This window comes from Tyto alba, unplaced genomic scaffold (assembly GCF_018691265.1).
Source record: "Tyto alba isolate M040663 unplaced genomic scaffold, T.alba_DEE_v4.0 Super-Scaffold_13, whole genome shotgun sequence".
In the NCBI taxonomy this organism is placed as follows: Eukaryota; Metazoa; Chordata; class Aves; order Strigiformes; family Tytonidae; genus Tyto; species Tyto alba.
This window is the reverse complement of record NW_024881275.1, coordinates 35,420,936-35,446,998: the sequence shown is the minus strand read 5'-3', so window position 1 is coordinate 35,446,998 and position 26,063 is coordinate 35,420,936. Positions and strand designations below refer to the sequence as shown.

Below are 26,063 nucleotides of genomic sequence, written 5' to 3'. Positions count from 1 at the left end.
GGAAATATATTAACGCTGGATCAAACAGAAGGCTTAACTGTATAATAAAATAATGGTAATTCAACCTCCATGCATAGGCAGTGTCAGATCTCTTAAGTGCTACACTTCCTGAGCAAGGAAACACTTTAATGCATCAAAAAAAAAGCAAATTCTGACACCAAGTAAATGAGGAATAATTATAATTTACAATAAACCACTACTAGACTCTACCTTCAAATGGTACAGTGGTTGCACTATACTAAGTCAAACAGGTTTTTTAAAACAATAAGAGAAAGATAGCAAGTTACTAATGTTCATGAATTACTACAGGCACTGATGTCTGGGGCCTAAACCTCTGGACTTTAACTACACCCGGACTTAATACAAAGGAAGATTAGACACAAAAGTAGTGGTATGATTCTAACTACAGATGCTTTTTCCTGGCCATCTAGTCACTTCATTTTCTACCCTGAATTCATATACAGAGCATGGGACCAACAGCACTCATCAGAACAGACACAGAACAAGTTGATACCATGCAATTATTCTGTCAACAGAGTTTTAAGCTGCAGTAGTTATGGTTTGTTCAGGCTTTTTCTTTAACAGAGACAATTCTGTCCACTGTTCTAGTATTATATGTATGTATGTGTGAAGAAGGGACTAAACAGATGACTGTCAGAGAAAACACTTGCTTTAATTTTGAAAATGAACCACAGGTCTTGAAAAATGAACAGCTACCATAATAAGGTTCAGATGGGGGCACAAGAAGCAGACTGGATAGCCATCTACTAACTTCAGGGGGTTTTCCCTGTGCATTTCAGGCTCTACAGATCCTAGGGTCAATAGATAACTCATGCCACAGAAGTTCCTTTCCTGAGGGACCCACTTATGAATCTCATCTGTCTTCAGGCCCAGAACTCTTCTTCCGTAAGTTTTACCAATAATGATGTAACAAGGATATTGCATCATCAAAGTTTCACAAGGTATGATATGTTAGTATACACAGCTGTATCATTTAAGGTCAATATCAGATTGGTTCCCCATTCCACACTATTGGTTCCAACACAATCACATCTGAACCAAGCAAGGCCTGAAACTGAAATGTATTCCAAAGCTTCCAGGCTCTGGGATGATGCTTTAACATCATGCAGGTACCAACCCACAGTCCAACCTACACTATATAATGAAATCACTGGGAACAATTCTGTTGTCACTTGAGTTTCCTCTGGTGGTTTCATGTATAAAGTAATTGGACTGTAATTCTTCTCAGCAACAGAATTAGAAAAACAATTCATATAAACCCCATTTTTAAATAATATCAACCTGGAAAAAAATTGACAGCGAGAAGCATACGCTGGTACTCTTTCCAGCAGGCTCTTTCCCTGGAAAGACAGTAAAAATGCTGACAGCTCTGCCCTGTGAGGATGGCATATTATGTATTTCAGGAGACGCTTTTTATCTCACAGAAACAGCAAAATTATCATATGACAGAGCAGTTGCCATGGCAATTACGCATTTTCTGTCAGACAGCAAAATGCAGAAAGGTCTAAAACCCAGGTAAAACTCAGGCAGGCTTTCTTCTACCAAGGGGCGACTTGAATTTCTGCCACCCACCATTCCAAAACTCCCTTTACATTATTTCATGCAGTACACAGAATAGACCCAATACATGAGAGATAGTTGACACAGTCAGGCAAGGAGATATGAAAGTGAAAGAATTAAGAAGTACACAGTATTTACACAGAAATGACTGCCTGATGCATTTCGCTTGTTCTCAGTGCAAGAAAAAAAAAAAACAAACAAACAAAAAACAAACAAACATAAAAGCACAAAGACAAAAAAGACATATGCATTATTATTATCATTACTGATAAGTATACCAAAGCTCTGCATACAAAGTACTCTGACCAATCGATAGGAGTTTTTCCCAAATAGCAACTGAGATGCAACCACATGTACCTTCCAACCACTCAGGCCAGCAGCTAAGGAGGGGGGACACATGCCCTTGGGCAACAGAGGGACCTCCTGGCTGCTACAGGATCTCCACATCTGCTGGGTTCATCCCTGTGGCATTCGGACTGCCACCCCATGCTTACCTTCCTCCACAGAGTCCTTGCCCAGGTATCTACATACCATCTGGTCTCTGCAGTCCTGTGCTCTGTAGCAAGTGCAAACCACCAGTTCCTTAGTCCACCCCAACACCACATTCACAGGTGAGTCAGAGCAAGAGCAGGGGGATGTGGCTCTCACCAAAATTACATTCAGGGTAATGAAACTCTCATGACAGCTGTCCTTTATACTGTTTCAGCCTTCCCCTATGAAATCCTTACTACTGCTTCTCATCACCATACAAGAGCTGAGTGGTATATTTCCTCAAGAAATGAAGGGGTGGTTTTGACCCATCTCTGAACTGAAGATCCAAAGGTTTGGAAACCTTTGGTTTTCCTCTGCAAGTGCCATGGAAATGTTCTTTACCTCACACACACAGCAGTGAATCCCCCTCCAACCTCCCAGGGGAGCCAGAGGCAGCTGCTGAGCTGTGCCCTGACAGTCATCCTCACCTCCAGCCCCAGTCAGGTTAAACTAGTGCAAGACTACGCCTGGGGATCCAACCCCATGAGGAGACAGTACCGGTCCAGGCCTAAACAACCACTGTGGCATGCCAAAATGTCCCACAAGGAAATGATAACTCTTCCTTCCTCCACCCTCTGTTCTCTAAAAAACCCTGCAGCAAATGGTGTACTGATGTGATGTGCAAACTCACCTGGGGGAAAGGCTAGTACAATGCCCGTGCAACCAGCTTAACCTGTGGTTAAGCTCTCTGCTCACAGGGTTTGACCCACAGAAAGCATTTCCAAACACTCAGTGCTTCCCACAAAAAGCCTGATGGTCTAAACAAATTTAAACAGATTGTCTTTCTCCTCTTACAAGAAGCAAAGGCTCGGACACTTAGGGTTGTTCATGCTAAGACTCATTTTATATCTTCCCAGATTTTTCTGGGCCTCTTAGCTCCTAAATAATTTGCTGCAGTAACATCAGCATTTCAGATACTGGCTGGTCAAAAAGGAGAAGGATGCGTGTTGAGTCAGACCAAGTGATGTTCTGGGTCAGGCACAAACCTGCAACTGCCCAGCAACCAGCAGTCAAAGGCAGCCAGTGAGGACCACCAGCCATCCTCATCCGCCCCATGCAGGTGAGACCGTGCCTCCTCACTGCCAAAATCCCCCTGGCACCACCTTACTCCTCACCAAGTACATATTCCCACTGGGCTCACCAAATCTGTTTCTACAAAGACAGCTGTGTTATGGTTTTGTCCATGAGGGTGAAGCTCTCTAAAGCCTTTGCTATGTGCCAGGATGAGCTGCCCTTCTTTTGCTGGCATCCAGATCTGCTTCTCTAAGACTAAACAAACAAACAAACAAAAAAAAAAAAACAAAAAAAACAAACAAAACCCACACATTTTCACTGCCAAAACCTGTGCCCGGTGGTGGGATCCAGACACAGTTCTCTGACTAGCTCTCTGCACATCAGTGAGATCCCATCTCTTGACCTCCACTGTGACTGGAGCATACCTGTGAGCTACAGTTGGTACCATGGTGAAAGAAAGAAGCTCCAGGTGATTAATCCGTCAGTTATATGGGGATCAATCCAATGGCACAGTTCACCAAAAAATTCACTCTTTGACAGCAGACAGTCACATCTTCAAGACCCAATGTGAGAAGCATAAAATGGGCATAATCTGTCCTCAGAGGTAATTCTTTCCACAGCTGCCTGCAAGATCCTTATTATGGACACTACAAAGTGGATTTGGTTAAAAAAAAAAAAAATAGTATGACAACTGGTCCAGAAAACAGATAGATTTGTCACCTAAATCCATGGAGACATCTCTCCCTTTAAAGGCTGAATGCTCTTGCTTGTGAATTACACCAAGGAAGAGCAGCAAAAAGCAAGTGCAGCACAGCATTTAACAGCAGAAGTGCTAGGTGCCATTTGGTCAGGACTTTCAAAGGGAGCAACTGAATGGAAAGACTTTTATTTTGCTATCAAGCAGTTCCCTGAAGTGATAGAGGAAAGGCAATTTCCACTCTAGCTTCACCAAAATACAATAGAGAATTCATTCATATCTAGTTTTGTCACCTTGTATCTCTTGCTTTCTCCCGTCTATGATATATCCCTTCAGGGCTTAATTCCTTCTCACCAGCCAATGTGACCGAACAACTCCCAAATATCAAAAAGCTGGTAACCTTGGCAAACCCCAAAAACCTGTTATTTTTGATGGAGCAAGAAAGCAGCGTATAAGCCCATCCTCCTTTCATGTTCTCTCACTGCCAGATCCAAACCCCTATTTCTTGTTTCCAAATTTAAGAAGATGGTCTACTACATTTCTTTTACTGTATGGTTTGATCCAAAACGGACACGTGGCTTCCTGATTGTGACTGGTCAGATAAAATTATGTTCTGATTCCTAGGCACAGCCCAAATTCTAAATGTGTACGAGCCCTGCATTTAATGAGCTACTTCAAATGCTGAACACCTTCTTCAGCTTTTGGCAGAACACTACAGATGGAGATAAGAGATTGTTGCCAGGGAGACTTTGCAAACTCTTAGAGTGTAGTTTCACTGATACTGTTTTCTACAGTACATCCACAGCTGAGGTCAACAACCAACCTCAGTCCTTCCATGTGGGGGACAAAAAGGCTTGGTATGGTGAGGCAGGTTTGGTGTCCAAGATTTGAGATCAAGCTGGAACTCTTCTTACTCCTTGATAGATTCCCAGCATACCATGTAGTCTGTGCCAATCAGAACTTTCTTCACACACACACACCACCACCCCGCCCCCCCCCCCCCCCCCCCCCCAAGAAATGTGAGAACTGTTCTCTATGCTTGAAACTCCAAGCTTATGGCTGTTTTCATGTAGTCTCCTCCTCCTTTGGGCTGTATTTTCAGATAATTGACTGGAGCTGTATAATCAAGAATCACTCTTTCAGGTCTCACATATCATGACTTTTGGATTTCCATACAGCCAGTCTTTAACGGCACATGATATTACCCACAAGTTTGTTATAACATTCCTGGCAGCTGTATTAATGACAACCATCCATAGATAATTTCAGTGGCTGACTAAAAGAATGGCACAATGCTGAAAAAGAAAGGCTGCCTTTGACTAGCAGTTATGCACATAACCTATCCACTTAGCTACTCTGAGATTTTTTTTTTAGACATGCGTATATGTCACATATATTTTTAAGGACCTACACATTATTTTTCACTAACCATGTTTTAAAAAGATCATAAAAGATTTTGTTTGCCCCTTTGTTGAACAGTCTGTTTCCCCCTCTTTCCTTATGAAATTCAGCTTTCATTTTATAATCCACAGCAAGGTCAAATATCACATTCTCTTAACACACCATTAGCCTTGTGAACTTTTCCACATATATCAGAGCAGTTACGCTGGGCTACAGAATAGGCAAACACGATCATTTACAAACAAAATAGCATTAGTTGCAACCATGAATTAATAATGGAAACCCTAGATTCTTTTACCTTCACTGCCACCAAGATCTTGTCCTGCTCAGGACAGAGGTTATAGCATTCCGCCAGAAAGACTTTCCCAAAGGCTCCTTCTCCCAGTTCCCTTTTGAGAACGATATTGTGACGCTTGATGTGCTGCACAACTGTGAAGAGAATACAAAAGGGAGGTCAGAAGTGAACTGCAAGGCCAGGATGGGGGTCCATGCTTACAGCCACCTGGAGACATGGTTGCCTGTAGAGTGGGGTGCATGTCGTGGAAGGAATCAAAGTGCCCGTGTGCCATTCATTACTGCTTTGTCCAAAAACACTGAGTTCATATATTTATACTTGGAAGGTAGCACATTTGCTGGATAAGAGGACATGGGATTAGGAGTCACCTGGGAAAAGGCCATTTATCATCATGTTAGAATCACTGCTGCAGATCATAGATAACAGCAGCCAATGCGGCCTTTTTTAGAACATGAAGACAAAGAATCAGAAACAAACCAAACCTTTCTCACACCAGTTCTATTTTTGTGCCTCTAACAATGGCTGAACTCTCATCCAAGGCTAGAAAGTTTTAAAATTAACCTAATCCAAGATGACAAAATATGCCCTCTTTCAACTAAGCCCAACTCACTCTCTCGTTCTCTTACCACCTGTTCAACTGCCTTCCTTCTCTGTGCTATATTACAGTTACAGTAAGATAGAAATTTCATTCTCACAAACACAATTTACAGTATTGCTCTGAAGTAAAAGAAATAAAAGATGGACAAGGTTTTAGTTAGCATAGTGGACAGAGCCTTGGTTGAATTGCTGCCCAGAATCAATTCAGACATTAAAGTCTTGAGCATTTTTGTTGAACTCATTTTACATTTTCCTTTCAGCACAAGCTTCCATTAAAAGATTTAATATTTAAAAGACTGTACAAAATTTTGTAGAAGACATTATCAATTTGCAATGTTCAAGCTAAAAAAAAGCAGCTGTAGGGGCAGTTTAACTGGCCAACTCAACAGGGTTGACAGCTTGTGTTGTTGAAACTGTACAAAGCAGTCAGCATCTGATGATGAATTTAACCTCAGTGCATTTAGCTGCTTTTGCAAACACTGAAACTTAACCCTGCCTGGACAAACCCTATTTGCAACTTACATCCTAAACACAGTGAAGTAAATGGCAGTGTACAGGCACCAGGCTGGCTTCTGCAAAGGCATGAATTTCACCTTGGCTGCTTAGCTTAGCCGCAGGGACCAGGACTGAACTCTGCCGATAATTTAGGATATATTCAGATGCAGACCAACCCCTGCCTCCCTGATTGGCCACATGCCTGTTCCAAACTGTGTGACCACTTCCGCAGAAACCACCTTGCCTCCATTCCTAAACGACGGAAAACAGAATGCTGCTGGTAACAGCAGTGGGGAGAAATGGCACAGCCTGTCCTCATTGCTGTCACTAACATTTGTAGAAAGGCTCTACAAGAGAAAAACACGTGTCCCACACCCTGAGCGTACAGCAATGTAACTGGAGCGCACTGCATATAAATGCATTTTGTATCCATGTGCGTGCATAGGAGGGGACCCTGGTGCTGGAGCAAGCCGGGAGAGCGGGAGATGTCCCCAGGCACCTCCATCATGAACCTTCCGGGCAGGCATCACACCCAAGCAGTGGACCTCCACCAGACCCAGCTGGTACCTGCCAGAAACCCCCAGGCCAGCAGCCAAGCAGGCCCACCATGCCATGGGAGTGGAGTGAGGAAAGCCAGCTCCTCCTCACGCCACACCAGACCCACCAGGACGTGCTCCTGTCCCCACAGCTGGTTGCTGCAGGGGGTGCATTGGCCGCCCTCTCCTACGATGCCAGGTCTCCTGGCAGACGCCACACGTCCCATTAGTAACTGAGTACACATGAAATGAGACAGCAAGGTACCAATGTTTTTCACTCTTGTCTAGCATAAGATTATGTTTTAGCGTGGTGATGCATTTTATATGCATTTATGTTATTTTGCCAGCTACCTGAGCAGCTCCTCTGCAGCCAGTAAGAATTTGCTTATTTTCATTTCCCGCTCGTACTGGCTTTTCAAGTAAAGCACAAAATGCATTCAGCGCAAGACACGCGTGAACCAAAACACATCTTTACCCCATGGATGCAAGTTAACTGGCATCCCTCGCCTCTGCTAATACTGGTCACAAGGCAGACACATGAGGAGCACCACTGCCTCAGCATGCTGCCTGAACACGGGACCGTGGCACACCTTGTGACCTGTGCTTTAAAAAATGCTTACTAATAAAAGAGTACTTCCCCCTATCCCCTGTAAAACCTGCCATTCAACCCTGCCTCTTGGGGAATTCTTCTCTTTCCCTCTGCTTGACCAGTATCACCAGAAGGACGCCTCTCTTCCTTTCCTAGAGAGAGAAGTTCAGCTGCATGTTATCAGCATCACCATCTTAAGATGTCTATAAAGCCCACAGGCAGGGAATAGGACTGAGATCCTGTCCTACTGGTGTCTGCAGCAAAACTGCAGCAGAGGTGGTTTTTTACTTGGTTCTCTCCACAGCTGCCAAAGACCTGGTGATAAACACATTCAGCTTTCAGAATTTTGTGTGGGTCCTTTCCATTTTGAACCCAGCACACCCCCAATGTTGGCCCTAGCAGTAGAAACGTTTTTTTGTGAAGTTCCTGGAGGACTTCACAAACAATAGAGTAAAAATAAATAAGAAACGTATCAAATACTTCTCTGTAGTACAGTTACAGCTGTTGCTAAATGCTCTTATATAAACCAAACATTTGAATAAACAACTCATGCCATAAACCAAACTGCCAAAGCCAATACACAGCAAGCTGCAGAAGAGATCTGCACAGAATATATTTGCAACTTGTCACGCTTTATCCATTCCTGTTACCTTTCTGAGCTGTACCGAGTTACTAGACAAATAAAAAATGACAGTAAATGTGACTAAATGGGCAGAGATTAAATATAAGAACAATGTAAGTAAATCAAACACATGTGATGTGATGGAAATATGAGCTAAGGAAAAAAATCCATTTGGCACACTCAGAGCCCCAGCCATAATGACACTGCCTTTAGTGGGAGGAGATTTCAGCAGGAGATACACTGCAAATTTCAGGTCAAAATCTACTTTCAGTTAATATCAGAACAAAGCCAATTATCTGTGTTGAAGTCCAAGAGATTATCCCGGATTTACATTGAAGAAACAAAGCAAAATCTGGCCAAAGAGGTGTCATAACTGAATTACCAAAGAATTGGTCTGATAACATTGTCTCACGGGTAAAGATACAGAGACATTCAAGTGGCAGCTATGTATTTTCCTCCTTTTGACTCTAAGCAGTGATTGCCTTTGAGTTGCTATTTGTACTTTTAAAAGCACACCATTCCTGGTTTAAAAGATCTTGTCTGATTACTGTAAAAAATACATTACATTAAGCTAAAAGCTAAGTCAAGCTGAAATACTTAAGAGAAAAATGAAACACAAAATATTAAGTAAGACCAACCAAATCAAACAAGGGTAAATGCTGAAAAGAGGCTGTAGTGCTAAATAATAACCACACAACCTTGCCAATAGAAGCGGGGGGGCTCCCACAGATGACCGCAGGGAATCAGATGGCAACAGGAAGCACAACTGCAGAAAAGGCTTTCTTCTCATCTCGAGGCCTCAGAGACATCCCACCAACAGAGCTGGACTTTTAGGTATTTCACTCTCTAGCAAACAGCATGTTGCATTAGAAGCGACACATCAAAGCCTTATCCTGCAAACACTACCCACAGGCACGGGATTGCACTCCCCTGACAACCTACCTGTGGTGGTCAGGCTCAACAGAGAGGGTCACACCACGTCCTGGAGTGGGTCCCAGCAAAACGGGCAACTTGGGATCACCACACCGAATTGAATTCACCAAGCTGGATGTGACTGATGCCAGCCACAGACAGCAGGACAGTCAGCAGTATAAGATGCTTCCACTTGTAATTAAGAAGTGAAATGCTGTGGCAGAGTGAAAGTGTTTTCCCTTTGGTCACAAACAATACGTCTGCACATTTTACCACTACATGTGACCATTACACCACCTAAACTGACCGTCTACATAGCACAGAGCATAGTATTGAGTTAATTGATTTGTGCTTGGCAGGAGTCTGCCTCCAGAAAGTGGGCATGCCAGTCTTGATTTGAAAGCCTGAACTATTCACTTTCCCTAACGTGTAGTCATTTTCATTGCTAATAAAAACACATGCCTTTCTCTTTGCCTCTTAATTTTTAGCTTTACTGGCTTATATCTCACTCCCTTGGGTTTTATGCGACTTTCTCTGCTAGCTTGAGCAGCCTTTTAGGGTCTGCTGTTAAACAGACATAACCAATACTCTTCTTGCTCTTTTTGGTATGGCAAAGAGATGTAAGCCCCTCCCAGGAAAACATTTTCTCCAGTTTCCCATTCATATTGATGGCTCCTTCCTGGAAAAATTTTCAACAACCTTTTAAAAGAAGTTTTTTCCAGTTGTTTTTCCCACCTGGAAGCTACATTCTTGTATCACTCTCCACAAGGTTGTGATAAAGACATAAAATTAGCTCTCTATATCTCTGCACATCTAAAGATCAAACTATTCCTTTTAAGGCTGGGTTTCCTAAAGAGCATGAAAATGACATAGTTACGTGGTATGCACAAGTATGTCTCATCTTGAACACCTCACCCAGTTACAATATCACAAGTGCTGTAAGTTTCAGATGTGTTCCTGTACGTCTCTTGAGAACAGCAGAGCAGAGGAGAGGTGTGTCCTTATAGAGAGGCTGCAACACAGACTCAGTGCTTGATGGACAGTAAGACAGGCTCCAACATCACTGCTCGCTGAACTACCAACACTAGAAGATCCTAGTGTGTTGCATGCCCACTTAAAACATCTGTGGAGTTTGCTTTGTAGGATGCTGTTCAAAATTTTGATAGCGGTACACATGTGGAACAGTCCTGATGAAATGTGTTGTGCCAAGACTCTGTGAAGAGTATCAGGATCTTCAAGGTGCCAAGTAACCAGGCAAGGCAATATTATAAACATATTTACAGTTGCATAAGAAAAAAGCAGCCTCCAAAAAGACTTGGTTTGTGATGTGACACCAGGTGCCACAGAAAGACATTCTGCAGGTTCCTTCACTTCTTCTCTCACCATTTCTCTTGCAATCATGAAGACTCAACTATTTCTAAGATCTTGCTAAAAAAAAAATAGGTGTAAATGGCTCAGTGATTGTTCAGACAGGATACCAAATTTGTACAGCATTTGTCATTCACATAAAAGAAGAGTGGAGTTTCAGAGAGAATCCCATAGCAGGAGGATACAAAATCACTACAAACAGCAGACAGCAAGTCTAGGCTGATGGCCACCAGATTCTGCAGTAGCAGAATCTCTACAGTTCTGCATGATATTGCCAGAGTAGAAATTCTGGCACATTGAGATATCTACTCTCTAACATGGCAATAAAATCCAACAATCACTTTTTTTTTTTTTTTTTTTTTTTTCCCCGCAACCTCTTAACCTGACAGCATTGCCTGGATGCAGAAATAGGCCAGCTCAGTACTGGGAGTATATTTCTGATTATTTGATGTATTTATCCCATACAAAATTCATTACTTATTATTTTCTCTATATTTTTGTGTAGTGCTAGTGTTGTTTAATTTTTACCATACAGCAGCAACAAATTCTCATGCAAGACCAGTACTCAGCTGTTGTAGGCACAAACAAGCAGGATGTTTTTGTATGTATATAGAGTCCACAGCTGAGATTCACCTCACATCTCCTAATAGGAGGAAAATAAGCCAAAAGAAAACCCACTCCTCAGGTACTCTGCTCTAAATGAAAGGTGCTGATATAGGCTATACAAAACTGAGTGTGGAGGATCCACTGAAGAACTAGGTCAGAAAGGTATTTGGGCCTTGTCACATTACCTATACAACTACAGCTTCTGAATCACTTTGAATTTTGTTTTGCTTCTTTGAAAAAGAGCAGTTTAATTCAACAGTTGTAAAACAGTTAACCCTGAGTGGCCATCAGTCATTTGCCGTATTTTTCACCAGCATCAGACCCCAAATGGGCCTCAAGGAGACATTTAATGGGCCAGTTGAATAGGCAGTGGTCTTCCTGGAAGAATTGGATATGTTTATGAAAGGCAAACTTGTGAGCACTCGCAGCAATGGCATAATTCCCAGGGATTTCCTAGCTGTTGAGAGCTACATCTGATGATAAATCAAATAAATCTGTGATTGCTGCAGCTTAACCTCTCAGTTGCTTCATTTACAACTTAAATCCACACAGGATCTATAGTTTAAACCCCAGAATTTCTATTGTCTTGGCTGAGGATTAGGCTTCCCTTTGTGACATAGCACTGCAGCTCCTGGGGGGGTGCCCAGTCTTCCCCCACTTGTCCCCAGCAGCAGGGGCACCACAGGTCTTTCCCACTGTAAACTCATTTTGTTGTGGCCAGTATGGCTCTTCTCTGGCTGAAACTCAAGTGTTCACTGTCTTTTGGGGATAATATTTGACTTCTGGTAAAGGTACTTTATCTTAGTCTTCTGTTATGGTAATTGATTTGTTTTAGTTGGCCAAGATCCTCTCAGTTTGGCTACAGATAAGCATATTGCTATACCTGATTAGATCCTTGTAATCAAACTACTTAGTAATAAATTATAATACCAATGATATCATTGTTTTAATTGCATGAACCTTATAAGCTAAATTCACCCTTCAGAAAAACAAGAATAATGAAGTTGACAGTTTTTCCAGGCATGAATTTTCCTTTGCATATAAAAACTAAGGTACACAAGGCCTTCGAGCCTTAGCAACTTGAAACTGTTTTTTATTTAAATTATAAATATGTATTAAATATGGATTTGATCTGCTACATGATAAAATAATTGGGATATAACAGAATAACTGAAAGCTAAATTTGGTGCTCTATGTTCAGAATAAATAGCAGATTGCTCTTCGTTTCTCTTTCTATGCTGCTTCCAGCCTACTAAAAGCTTTCCACCATAGTATGGTAAATCAGCTTTACCCAGAAAACTGTGCTAGAATTTTGACCATATGTTGCCTTTGCAGATGTGTATACACTTAATTTGTAAATGACAATCTCAGTGCCCTTCTTCCAAAAGATTAGTGATAGTAAAACTTAAAAGCTATTGTGTGTGAGTTGCTGTATAAAACCTCTGGTAGTATTATTTTATTGTGGCAAATCTGGTCCATCTTCCATGTTTAAGTTAACTGGAGACAATGATCTCACCACCACTCCCCTTCTCTTAGATCAGAACAGGAAATCCTTTCCCTCAGCATGACAGTAGATCTTGAAGGATCTTCTATGATGCAGAAAGAGAAGCACTCAGAAAAGCATGGGGAAGTACCACATAGCATATCTCATATAATAGATACTTGCAGGGGAGAAAGGCTAATAAACATACTGTCTTCAAAGTATTACTTCTTTTCTATCTGTTTTCAGAAACAGGCATAGCCTGAAAAGCATCCCAGGATGACAGTCTGAGAAGCAGGACCTGAAAGAAACATACATTTAAAGACTGAGACATATTCAAGCCTGGCCTAAGTGGGTATAAAGGTGAAATTCAAAGGAGATTGCCCTATTTTTGACGTAGGTTTCTCTTCTTTGCTTTTTTCTCTTCTCATTTTAAAAGGAAAATGAAATGATTTTGTAACTCGATGTAAGGGAGGATTGAAGGGTTCTACTGGTGGCCTTTCAAAAGAAAACATGAAAAGCAAATGGAGCTTTCAAGCCTGTGAAGGAATAAACGACGTGCTTAGCTCACAGTCCCAAATTCTATCCCCTTATATAGAAGTTAAGCACATACTTAGTCTTTACCTTTTGCTAAACTATTTTACTAAAAGACAGCATAGCCTCTGATCTGCCACGTTAGATGGGTAGGTCTGCCCTGTTGCAGCTAACTGTATGTGCATGAAAAGAAAAGGGAACAATAGAAAAAACATCATAGGAGCATGACAGAACCTAGACTTTTATATATCAATTTTTATCATATTATTTACCCTTTTCCTACTAATTTTTGCCCTGCTTCAGAGCACCTTTTACAGTTCTATCAGGCTGCAGCACACTCTCCATGTGGACACAAACCATGTGTGGCTTTCCATGAGGAATGCTGAATCTTACGCATTTTTGCTTTCTTTGGGCCAGCTGAGGTAAACTTGTCCCCTAGAGGAAGGTCCAGTCTCTACCTGCTTCCTCCTGCTACGTATTTACTCTTATAATTCTGTGTGTACTGTTCCCTTTCCTAAGTTTTGTTGTGAGTGGCCTTTAAACACAGAGAAAGCTTACAGGTTTTGTTATCTCTGAGGAGGACCCACAAAAGACACATAAAGACATTGGGCACTGCAAACACAGGAAGAAACGTTCCTTGCCCTTTGATCAGGTCTCTGTATTATTCACTGAGGCACAAAAACAGCAGGAAGGAGAGAAAACAAGTCTTGAGTCTGACTATACACTGAAAAGGAAAGAACCTCAGTTTGCCCTCTGTCTTCTGAGGAGGCAGAAGGGGCTAGCATTAACCATTATACTGTTCCAAAGCTCCACGCAACTGGAAAGATGAGTAAAACCACCCTAAAAGGTGAACAGACCTGGAAAAGTGGCTATTCGCTTCTACAGACGTGCTGTCCTTCAGCATTTCTGCATCCTTCCATGGTCAGGCATTTGTTGCTCTGCTTTTGTTTCACTGACAGGCTGGCACACCTCTTTGCTAGGGCATGCCATCTACAGAGGCTTATGTTCCCATAGGGCATTTCCCCCTTGGCCCCTGTTACAGTTTCAGAATCCCAGTGCTTATGGGTAACACAGGCAGTTGTAACTGGCAGCATATGCATGCCAGGTACACCCAGAAAATTTGTCTTTACTTCTGGGCTGTGCCAGATACTTCTACTGCAGCCACAAAGCAGGCAAAAGATTATTACATTGTGCTAGCTTCAAACAAAAGCCATGCAAGTTCTCACTTATAGGTCATTCAAATGAAGTCATAAAAGGTTTGCAAGACTGAACCTGCTGAGGGTTTTTCAGGATCAGATCCTCAACAACTGCAAAGAAAAGATGGCTTTTGTCTTGTCGCACATGCACTGGAAAAAATTCTACCTCTGTTTCCATATGAACATTGTACATGCTTTGTTTTTCAAGCTTAAAAAGATCTGCTTATTGTAGACCACACATCACCCCCTCTGCTGACCTGGTTCTTCTGTCCTGCATCCTCCAAAGGACTAAGACTGTAAAGTGTATGTTTACACAACACAAATTATTCTGTCTGTAAAGGTCATAAGATTTCTACAGCCTGGGTGACTTCTCATCATTCTCCAGGGTCTGACAACCTCCCCAAATCCTAGGGAAGGATGAGAATGAGACTGTGTCATGCCCCTGGCATTGAGCTTTGCTTAAGCAAACAGTGGTGCTCCTACTTGGAACTGCTCTATAAATTACACTAAACTATAGCCCAGCAGGATTCAAGAACACTTCAAAGCATTTTTTAATACCAGAAGGATAGGTGCCTATTCTAATTGTCCTGATAGAAAACCCAACCTGCCCCATGGATACAGTGAGAAAAGAAAAGCCGTGACTTGATATTGGGAACAACAGGACTTTCCCAGATCATTTCTCTTGCAAAAAAGTGTCGTGTATTTTCTCCCCTCTTGGATCTGCATGTTATTTTCATGTAGCATGAAAATGAACATATCTAGCTAACAGATCTAGCAGAGAATATGAGAAATCTTCTTCCAGGCACTTGAGTTCTGGACTGTGTTATCTGTCAGCTGAAATTATGTTTCTCTCCATTTCATACCAATAAGGAGTCCTCCTCCTTTGCCAAAACCAGTTTTGGTGAGGGAGCAAAAGTCTCAGCTACGTACATCCTCTTGCAACCAGTCTTCACAACATACAGCCCAGGGATACTTGCCCTTGAGTGGATCAGAGGCAACGCCATGCTCTGTGTGCCCCCCATGGCTGCGGACAGTTAGGCACCAGTCGCTCAGTCAGCATGTGGCCCGTCTGTCCAGCCAGTAAGCCAAATGGAGGTAGGCTTAAAGTAGGAGCAGAGAGTGCCTCAGTTCCATTACAGACAACAAACTAACAGGTCTGTTTCTCAGCAAAGTTCCCTTCAGACATCTGTTTAAATAAGGGCTTTGTAAATTTTCACTAACGCGTATAAATCCCCTCCCACGTATCAGTAAAACTTTATTTTAGAGAAAGAGAATGAACACAGATACATTAATCAAAAATTAACTATACGATATGTCAGCAGCTAATGAAAAACAAAAACCTGTACTCCTTTAGGGTAACAACAGCTTCCCACAGGCTCCACTGTGATAATGAACTGTCAGAGCCCCAGTACCAACAGCGACAACACAGCCAAACTACCAGTAAATGGTATCTTTTAAAGCTGTGGCCCATGACGAGGTTGAGGACAAGTTCAGTCTCTGCCAGTATGCTTTCAGCACCTAGAAGCATCTTGGTTTTGAGTTGATAATTACAGCGTGCTGAGCCAAGCAGCTGTCACTAAGGAACAGGAGCTGCCCAAATGAAGCAAAATGCATACAAGTTTACTGCTGATTTATCACACAATAATGAACCCAGTTACAGCCTTTTGAGGCATGGAAGTGGAATACAGAAAGAGGGAAAAAAAAAAAAAGAAAATAAAAAGATGAAAGAGTGGAAGAGCGAACTTTGAACGTTTTGTTCCAGTCAGTTTCCAAGAAAGAAGAAAACACCAGGCGTGATTCAATCGAAGGATGCCCTCCCACAGCCCCGCTGTTGCTGGAGAAGTGGCCACTGGGCAGATACCCGAGACGTGTATTTCCCAAAGCACACAGACCCAGTCTTTGACAAGATGTGAACTCTCACTGATGGCAGCACACACATACAGCAGGGCAAACAAGAAGAAGAACAGCAGAAATATATGAACGAACTTTATTCAGGATCTGACATACGATGTCAATATAATGAACATGACCTAAAGAAGAGTGTTACACTCAGAAGCAGACTGAGTTGGCAGCTCTGACCAATTAGTACCAATTAATTTTATGGTGATAGCTAGTACACATGTATGATACTCTGTAAAAGCTTAGTAGATGTCACCACAAATCACAGTCACCTTTCTCCCCTGTGCTCCTTATATTTGGAAAGTAGTCACAGTTGAATCTTCTGTAATATTTGTTGTAGACTGAAATGAATGCAAATTTAATTCTGGCAGTCTCTGCAAGAAAGCAAAAATGCATGGACCAGAGAAGTCATCTTCTCATCTAGAGTCTATGTGACGGTTGCTTTTAAAAAACAGAACTGTTTTGTTCCAACTACTGTACACGATGATATTTACAGCAACCGTAGTCTGTACAGAACAAAGATAGGCAAAATGTAGGGTTTTTTCTCCCCTCCTTCTGAAGTTCAAGTTCTCTCCCAGAGCAATAAATACCAGCTGCCTACATACTCATGTACTTGGAAAGCATTTTGAGCAGCAGTAATCAACACAAATGGCTGCTACATTTGTTGAACTGTAATGGCAGAATACTCCACATGCTTATCAGTAAAGGAAATATTAAAAATTACCATCACTTTTATTGTTACTAGTGAAACAGCTGGATTTTTGTCTCAAGTTGCTCAGACCTGGCACTTGCAGCTAAGGAAACGGGTGTTGTCCATTGATATGCACGCCATCTGCACTTCACTAAAACACTGAGGTACACAAAGCGTTATTGTTAGCCCTACAGACAAGATGTCACCAGTGTACATTAACAGACCACTTTACAAGCAGTGTTGATTAACTGCTGCCTCCTGCAAGACCACCACCAGCAGGAGGGCAAGTACAGACCTGCTTTTAGGGGGGACTGATCTGAAGCCTGTCTCAGAGCTGGAGGGCTACTTCGCTTTTTGGTAGTCTGACATCCACAAAATGTTCCTCAAGCAATTTCCAGGACTCTGTGTTTCTAGCCTGCCCTTCTGGTCAGAATTTTAAGGAGAAGAGGAAAGGTCAGAAGCTAACATAACTATTTATAAACCAATTTCAAGATTTATTGGGTAGTTTTCCCAGTGTTTTCCCACATACAACGCTCAACTAACTCATAGGCTAGTGTGCTGCTTTCACAATTGCCTTTATCATATTTATTCTTCCCTTGTAACATTTTCTTTGATAGAAGGGTAATTCAGCCACGTGTTCCAAGAATATATAACAGGCTCTAGCTGCAAAAATAACCTTTACCGATTTGCATTTTTCTCTACAGAGAAACTACAGAGAAGCAGTATCATTTGCTTCTGAAACCTAGACACACACACACACACACACACACAGAAATTAAAAAGTATTTGTCATCAGTGCTTTGGCAAAAAACTCATGAGGCTTCTGCTGAATTAATCCCTCTATTTTTGTTTCCCCCACCTCGAAAACAAGGCCAGAAATGCTTACCTGGATGTTTCATAACTTTGGGGGTTTCTTAAATATTAATTACTTTCTATTTGGACAGTCTTACAAAGCTATAAAGTGCAAGGTTTTTATTATCAAATTTCTTATTTGGTATATTTTGAAAAAATGGACCAAACTGCTCACTGCCACCACTTTCTTAATTTCAAAATCTCAAGTGGAAACTCTTCAGATATGGATTTGGCTGCAACGAGTACTTTTATTTTTACAGATTCTGGCCTCCTTAAATTTAAGTGCATTATAATATACTCAGAAAGAAAAACAACTGGAAAGAAAAAAATGCATTCAGAAAAAAGATTTTACAACAACACTGTTTCTCTTGCATTGCCTTCAGTGTTACCTTGCATGCCATGAAACTAATCCTGCTCTCACTCACAAAATGTAAACTAGGAAACTCAGTAGAGTCCTTCTAGATTAACAGTCACAAAGAAAAACTGCTATTAAGAAACCCACAACATCCCCTAATTTAAGACAAGAAAAAAAAAAAAGACTTGCCATGAACAAAAGAAAATGTGAGGTCTGCTGCTTAGCTAAGTGCCCTAATTCTTTGTTTATTCCAGTCTGCAAGTCGTTAGTTTACAGTCTTTTATGTACCATCCTGCATAAAAATAAACAGGCCCTCAGGGATTAATATACCACAACCAGCACTTCAAAACTACTTGCTGTAGCTCCCTTTCCACACCTTCATAAATGTAAACAAATAAAGATTTCTGAACAGGAGCTACTGGAATAATTTTCCTTTGTATTGTGCCAAGCAGGCACCAGAAATGCCAGTTGTTGTGGAAACTGGGGAAAATGGTAAATTGCATCCTAACGAGGGCTGTTCTAGCCATGCATCCAAACAACAATGTTGGGAAAAATCTCTTCTCAAGACTGTTTTAAAGGGTATTTTTGCCCATAATTAACCAAGTTGAAAGCTAGCTACAGTAGCTAGGACCAAGCAGTTTGAGAACCTGCATTATCCCTGCTACTAGACCAAGAAGTACTGTGCTTTCATGTACGGACCTTGATGAAAGCTCTAGTTAAGGACAGCTGTGATGACTCCTGCTTCAGCACAAGCATTTTTAGTTCAAGCCCAGCTCTGCAGGAGTCTGATCCAACTTGCCCAACTCAGTGACAGGCTTGTCATTGACATTGAGGGGAACCTGAAACAAGCAGTCTCGCAGAAAATAGGTACATCTTGCCTCAGAAATACCTCAGAAATTTGACAGGTTGTGAGTTTAAATGAAAAGACAGTACATACATAGCAAATGTGCTATATGCTGCAGCTTTCCACCCAGTAATTCATATCTGCAGATACATAGGAGAGCAGGATCATCCACACCAGTTTCTGGAGTTTATTGTCTCCACCGAGAAGCATGAGATTGAGTTGCTGATGGGCTTGAGAAAGGACACAAGGGAAAGATTAAATATAGTCAGGGTGCAGTATGAACTCTGGAAAAAAAGAAAGATGACTAAACTGCTCCAGTTCAAAAGAAAGGGAATCTCCAGACCTCTGCTGATTAGTAGCACTAATCAGATTTTCTCCTGTTTTCTCACTTAAGCACTTTAGGTCCTGTTAATTTAGATTTCTTCATCCTGCACATCCTTTTACAGTCCTCAGGAACAAGCTAAACATGTGCCCTGCGATGACTTCCCTTAAAGATTTTATACAACATTTTTATTAAATGCTATCCCTAGTACAGCAAGAATTTGTCTATATCCAAAGCAATGTCACAGCCACTTGTTTCTTCAGAGTGATGTTTTTTTCTGTACATGAGACAATCATATTTGGGGTATGCTTAGAAAAAAAGACAAACTATTGCTAGCTTATTTATCACTACTTCTTAATGACTCAACTTTATTTTGAAGCCACATATTGCACAGCTGTCAGACTGTCGGAAATATTTCTGCACCCCATTTGGTTAGTTATCCTACAATTTCAAAATCTTGTGATCTCTTAAGGAAGTTTTCAGATGTAGATCCCTCACCCTCCCCAGCTATAGCATGACAATACATGCCAGAACACAGGCTCTGGCACAGACTTTAGAGACGGATGTGGAAAGGTTACACAATTTTGCAATAAATTCATTATGATCAAGCAGCACCAGTTAAAGCAATCACTCTCCTGGCCAAAGAAATAAGTGAAAAAAAAAAAACAAAAAACAAAAACCAAAAAAACCCAAGTCTTCGCTTTTCTGATGTCCTGTTGCATCAAAGCACAGGTTGCAACAAGCTGAGAAAGTGTAATGTGCTTCAACGTCTTTTTCAGTTGCTATGGTACAGTTTCTTATGGAAAATTCCTTGTTCTGCGTGATGTTTTTCCTGCCTCATTTGGGATGGCAGAACCGTTCCTTGTGTCACCTGAGAAACCGGGCTGTCAGTTTCCACCTATTGGTGAGAAAGAAACTCATCAGCAGCAGAACTCAATGGAAAATTCCTCGGATAGAAGTTTCTGCGCTGGAGGCCAACATGACACTGCAGAGGAAGGACAGATGGGTCAGGGGCCAAGGGGGCCACGCAGGAGATCTGGCTTCCACCTCAGGGTCAGCCACTGATTTCCTGCGTGAGCTGGGGCAAGGGATTTAATCTTTGGGACAATGACGCATCCTTGACCCATTCTTCACCCTGTGCATGAAGCCCCAGGTCTGTAACCTGCTCACAGGCAAACCAACTGGACACAGGAGTGGGGCCATAGCCCAAAAGCTCTTCAGGCAGGGGTGGAGTCCCACAGGGCTTCACAAAGTGAGGTCTTCTTTGGATCTTGGGGCTCTGAAGTAATGCATACAAATAATAACCAATAATTGCATTGTTCTCCTCTTTAAAAGAAGAATATCAACATAGGCAAGGAGGGGAAACTCCAGATTTACTCTACAGCCAAGCAGGAAAAACCATTTGGCTTTTAGAGGAGAGCTGCAATCTATTTTCTGCATAGATAATACCAAAAACTTTCCAGAAACATGGTACAAAAATGGTATTATAGCATCACACTAGTAATACAAAGCAATCACGTATAGGGACTTTTCACTAAGGGAATTTCTTTTATGGATTAGTTGGAAGCAATCAGATTTTAATGTGACATTTTTCCTGGTGGAATGTTCTCCCTTCCAATCAAAAAATAATTAGATTCCACCACTTTTGATTCATGACAAAACCAAAGCATGGTGTAAAAAAAAAAAAAAAAAAAAAAAAAAAAAAAAGTAAATATTTTAATGCAGTTGGATACCTGCCGTACTTCAGAATGCCGAAATTCTCATGGGCTCCCTATGGTGATGAGAAGAGCTTTTGACCTCTCTGAGGAAATGGGATTTGAAAATAATAAATTCGTAGTGCTGGAAAAGAGGCTCCTTTAGTAACATCTATCATGAGAATGAAGAGCATTCAAGATGTGACAATGCAATTGCACTCCATGGGACAAATTTTCTGTTGGTGGCAATATTTTAAGCTCCATTGACTTCAGTGGAGTTTCACCCTTTAATCCAAGAAGGTTTCGACTTGTCAGGTATCACTTGCAGTTACATACAACCACTTCAGTCTTTTAGAGTCCCTCCCCCCTGCCTGATAAATTCAGTAAGAAAATTAATGGAAACAGGTGTAGGAATGAAAGAAAGTGTGCCAAATATAAACTGAACACAAGTCAAGACATTCAAAATTTTGATCACACCACTGATTTCAGCATAAAGCCAGTCAAAAAATTTCATTGAAAAATGTTAATGGTGTAAAATAAAGTCTCCGAAATTCAGCAGCCGGAAAATGTTGACTTTCAGTTACCTTTTTGGCTTTCTAAAACAAAGAATAAAATTCAACATTCCAAAGTGGAAAAAGCTTTTCTTCCTCCGCCTACAAGACACCAAAAAAGAAAAAAAAAAATCTTACCCATAACTTTGAAATATTTGCCCAAATAAACTTTTAATTTCAAAATATCAAACTATTTAAATGTTACTGAAGATGCACAGTTTTCCATTTCAACATTTCAATTTGAAATGAGACAAAATTGAAACGAGTGCCCTTTGCTTTAAAGCAGAAAGTAATTTTGAAATGCTGAAATCTCCCATAGGAGGAAAATTCTATTTTTGAAGAGCTTTACTTCAGTGTATTTAAAATCTCAGCTATTACCCTGGAACTTTGGAGGGGGACTTCTACTGAAGATAGTATAATTCAGTAAAGGCTGCATTATCCTGGTTGTACAAAGTGGTAAAGGCACTATGACTTCCCTTTTTCACTTTGCATTACGGTGGAAGAACCACTCTTTCAAGGCTGTCATCAGATGAAGAACTGGATGCCAGTCTCATACAGAAGCCTATGCAGTATGCCTGTACATCAGCATATTGCTCCACGAATCATTCTTCTCATTCTTATTTAGAGGCTATCAAATTTGATACCCAAGAAACTTCCCTAGTAAAAATAGCATGCAAGTAAAAAGGATGCAGAGAATGGCAGTTAAAACTCGGCTGTAAGCATGGCAAAGTTGTAAGCAAGATCTAATGAAGTCACAGAGGTTTGAACCAAAACTCAAGATTTGAATACAACTGACTTTTGGCAAACTTGACATCCTGATCTGAATGATGTGAGTTAAAAGCAATTGCTCAGAAAGTCTCTCCAAGACTGAACAGAATTATAATCATCATAGAAGGATTCTGCAATTGAATTCCTATGCTACTGCAAATACTCATCAACGTACAAATCCTTTGGAAGGGCAGATGTTTGCATACAGCAGTATTTTTGTGCTAGAAGCCACCATTTGGAATATGATGGGCCATCTCATCTTCAGTAAGATTGATGTTGTTCTATGAATATTCCTAATATAAAGGAAATTCACAGAATAGCTCCTCTGCTTTTCAGCAACCAATACAAATCATGGTATCTCTTCAATATCCAGTCCCTTTCATATTCACAAGAACTCCTGTTACATTTCCCTTATCCCAGCACCCTAATAATCTTTCTCCTCACATCTCCAGCAGCACAAGTAGCAGCTACAGTCTGGAGGTGGTGGGCACAGCTGGGTACAGAAATAAACAGTGACCCAGAAGAGCTCTTTGTTTTTCAGCTGTCTTGTAATCTATTGATCCTTTCATATACCCCAAAGATCTGAGACATTTTATAATTATGACAATAATGAAATGCCATCAGGGATTCAAGAGGACTTCCTTCCTAAACATCTAGAGAAGCAATAAACATCAGTTTACAAACTATAAAACCAAATCAGTTAAAGCTGCAGATACAAGGCCCTACCATGACAACCTCCAGTTTTCTTCACTGAGGCTCCTGAGAAGTGTGGATAAAACTCCCTTCCCAACCCAATCTGGATATTCAATTAGCTGGCTGTCTGGATGAAATGCAGGCAAGAGGGAAAGCTCAATGAACACACTGGCCTAGTGAAAGGCAATTAAAAAGATCCTTAATCAAACACTGCTGCTTTTACCAAGTCAGGTAATGTATCAAAAGCAAAGCCTGATTGCCCAAATCCTTTTGCTCCCTGAATCCAAACCCTGAAGTCAGAGAGGGCAAAGCCTAGGTAGTGATTTTAATTGCTTGAACTTTGGAGCACTACAGCTGCAAAATATTGGCTTAATTGGAGTAAATGACCAACAGGCCTACCCTTTTGTCTTTCTTATCTTTTATTTCCCTTTCCTCCCCCACCCTCTCCTTCCTTCTCTTTGTCTGGGGGAGGGAGATTTGTACACATCACTGTCTCACAGGGTGCTACTTCTTACTGGAGCCCTCTCTGATTATTGCTTGGATACGTGCAAGTCATGGGCTTTTGTATTCTCCCTGCAGTTTCCCTGTAGTCCAAGCATGATTTATCTGCTTCATCTTTGTGATGTTGTTTCAGTTTTCTCCCGTCTAATGAGTTTTATTAGTAATTGTATCTCAGAGTTTATATTTATGATGCCTTGTGTAGAACACTGTCACCCTTAACAACATGCTGGCTGGCATAACACCCAGAGATAAGACTATCTGTTCCATGTTTGCAACACGGGAGATATTCCCTGTAGCAAAGCCTGACAACAGGCAGTGAATTACATCCATACTGAGCAGCTGACTGTTAAAAGTAACAAGCAAAATGTTAAAGAGTCTGCATTGCCTTTCCTTTGTTTTGTAATCTTGCTGTTAAGAGAGTACCACGTTAAGGGGATGAATATATTCATATACTTCATTTTTTTAAAAAATTCATGGATGCAGTGTGGATTTCATAAGTCTTTACACTATTTTTTCCTATGCTTTGCTTCACCACCTTTCATTGGGTTGAAGATCAGGGGAGAATAAACTTTTGTCTCCTATGAATCAAACCATTACCTTCAGTGGATCAGACTGAGTACTATCTGCCCAAAAGTGCTATTTTATTTACAGTCATCCTACAGTTTGCACAATGTAACAAGACACACCAAGAACCTCAATAATTCAAGTGTATCAGGATGCAGAAACGCTTAGCTTGCACAGTTTACTTAAAAGCAACAACCCAAAAGCGAATTCCAAATATACTCTTGTCAGAGACAATGAGGTTTGTCACAGATGAGGTTGTTCCAGCAGAACAGATGTGCTTGTTCCAGCACAGCATCTGAGATGCAAAGAAAACAGTGTTCACTGGTTTGGGCTCAAATGTGTTCAAATAGGCTTTGATCTTTGGCCTTCTTAGCCTGATTACCCAGAGAGTTTACATGCCATGCAGAATTCCCAAGTTCAGTTCAGCACTGACATGGCTTCTATGGATCTGTCAGCAGAAAGGAGAGCAAGGACTGATGGGCAGTTTGTGACCATAGAGGGATTATATCCAAGCTTGCAAACCAGTATTTCATTTTCTTATTATAAGAGAGTGGAGATCTAGGAAAGACTTAAACCCAGGATTGCTATCTTTCCTTAGACTGTATTTTCATTTAAATAATTTCCCTTCTTTCTTAAAAATACAAACTCCCATATAGATACATGTTTCTGGAGCAGCTTTCTACTTGGCACTTCTCTGAACTCTGTCTTTCTGAAGGGGATAACTAAAACAGCCCTCTGTAAGAGGAGAGCAATCGAAGGGACTATTCTGACACAACTTTTCTGTAGTCTGCTGCTGTATTTCTTTATCATAGGGTAGACACTAGTGTCTCAACCATTCAAATGTCTAACAGCACTGCTGTGCTGGGTTTGGCTATGGTAGAGCTAACTTTTTTCATAGCAGCTAGTATGGGGCTATGTTTTGGATTTCTGTTGAAAACAGTGTTGATAATACAGGGATGGTTTAGTTACTGTTGACCTGTTCTTGCAGAGTCAATGCCTTTTCTGCCTCTCACCCCACCCCACCAGCGAGGGGGTGGGCGGTGCACAAGGAGTTGGGAGGGGACACAGCCAGGACAGCTGACCCCAACTGACCAAAGGGATATTCCATACCTTATCACAGAATCAAGGAATCATAGAATGGTTTGGGTTGGAAGGGACCTTAAAGATCATCCAGTTCCAAGCCCCCTGCCCCGGGCAGGGCCCCCTTCCCCCAGCCCAGGTTGCTCAAAGCCCCGTCCAACCTGGCCTTGAACCCTTCCAGGGAGGGGGCAGCCACAGCTTCTCTGGGCAACTTATTCCAGTGCCTCACCACCCTCACAGGAAAGAATTTCTTCCTAATACAAATCTTCCTTCTTTCAGTTAAAAACTGTTACCCCTCGTCCTACCACTACACTCCCTGATAAAGCGTCTCTTCCCATCTTTCCTGTAGGCCCCCTTTAAGTACTGCAAGGCCAGTATAAGGTCTCCCTGGAGCCCTCTTTTCAGGCTAAACAGTCCCAACTCTCTCAGCCTGTCCTCACAGGGGAAGTGCTCCAGCCCCCTGATCATCAGCTTTGTGGCCCTCCTCTAGACCTGCTCAAGCAGGTCCATGTCCTTCTTATCTTGGGGGCCCCAGAGCTGGACACAGGTTGGGTCTCACAAGACCTGAGTAGAAGGGGAGAATCACCCCCCTCGACCTGCTGGCCACACTTCTCTTAATGCAGCCCAGGACACGGCTGGCTTTCTGGGCTGTGAGTGCACATTGCTGGCTCATAGTTTTTCATCCACCAACACCCCCAAGTCCTCCTCCACAGGGCTGCTCTCAAATCCACGCATTGCCCAGCCTGTATTTGTGCTTGGAATTGACTCGACCGATGTGCACTTGGCCTTATTGAA

At 41.6% G+C, this 26,063-nt stretch overlaps 1 protein-coding gene across 4 annotated transcripts in view; it reads right to left on the bottom strand.

Moving 5' to 3' along the window:
• Nucleotides 1–26,063, bottom strand: part of NTRK2 (neurotrophic receptor tyrosine kinase 2) — a 208,235-nt gene that overhangs the window by 45,618 nt on the left and 136,554 nt on the right. For 2 of the 4 annotated variants that reach the window (XM_032981906.2, XM_032981907.2), the window contains one exon: nucleotides 5,523–5,653. In XM_032981906.2, coding sequence (XP_032837797.2) covers nucleotides 5,523–5,653 — 131 coding nt within the window. Of the gene's footprint in view, nucleotides 1–5,522; nucleotides 5,654–12,953; nucleotides 13,026–19,757; nucleotides 20,316–26,063 lie in introns of those variants that run through there. The other 2 variants (XM_042787626.1, XM_042787627.1) reach the window with 2 other exon arrangements.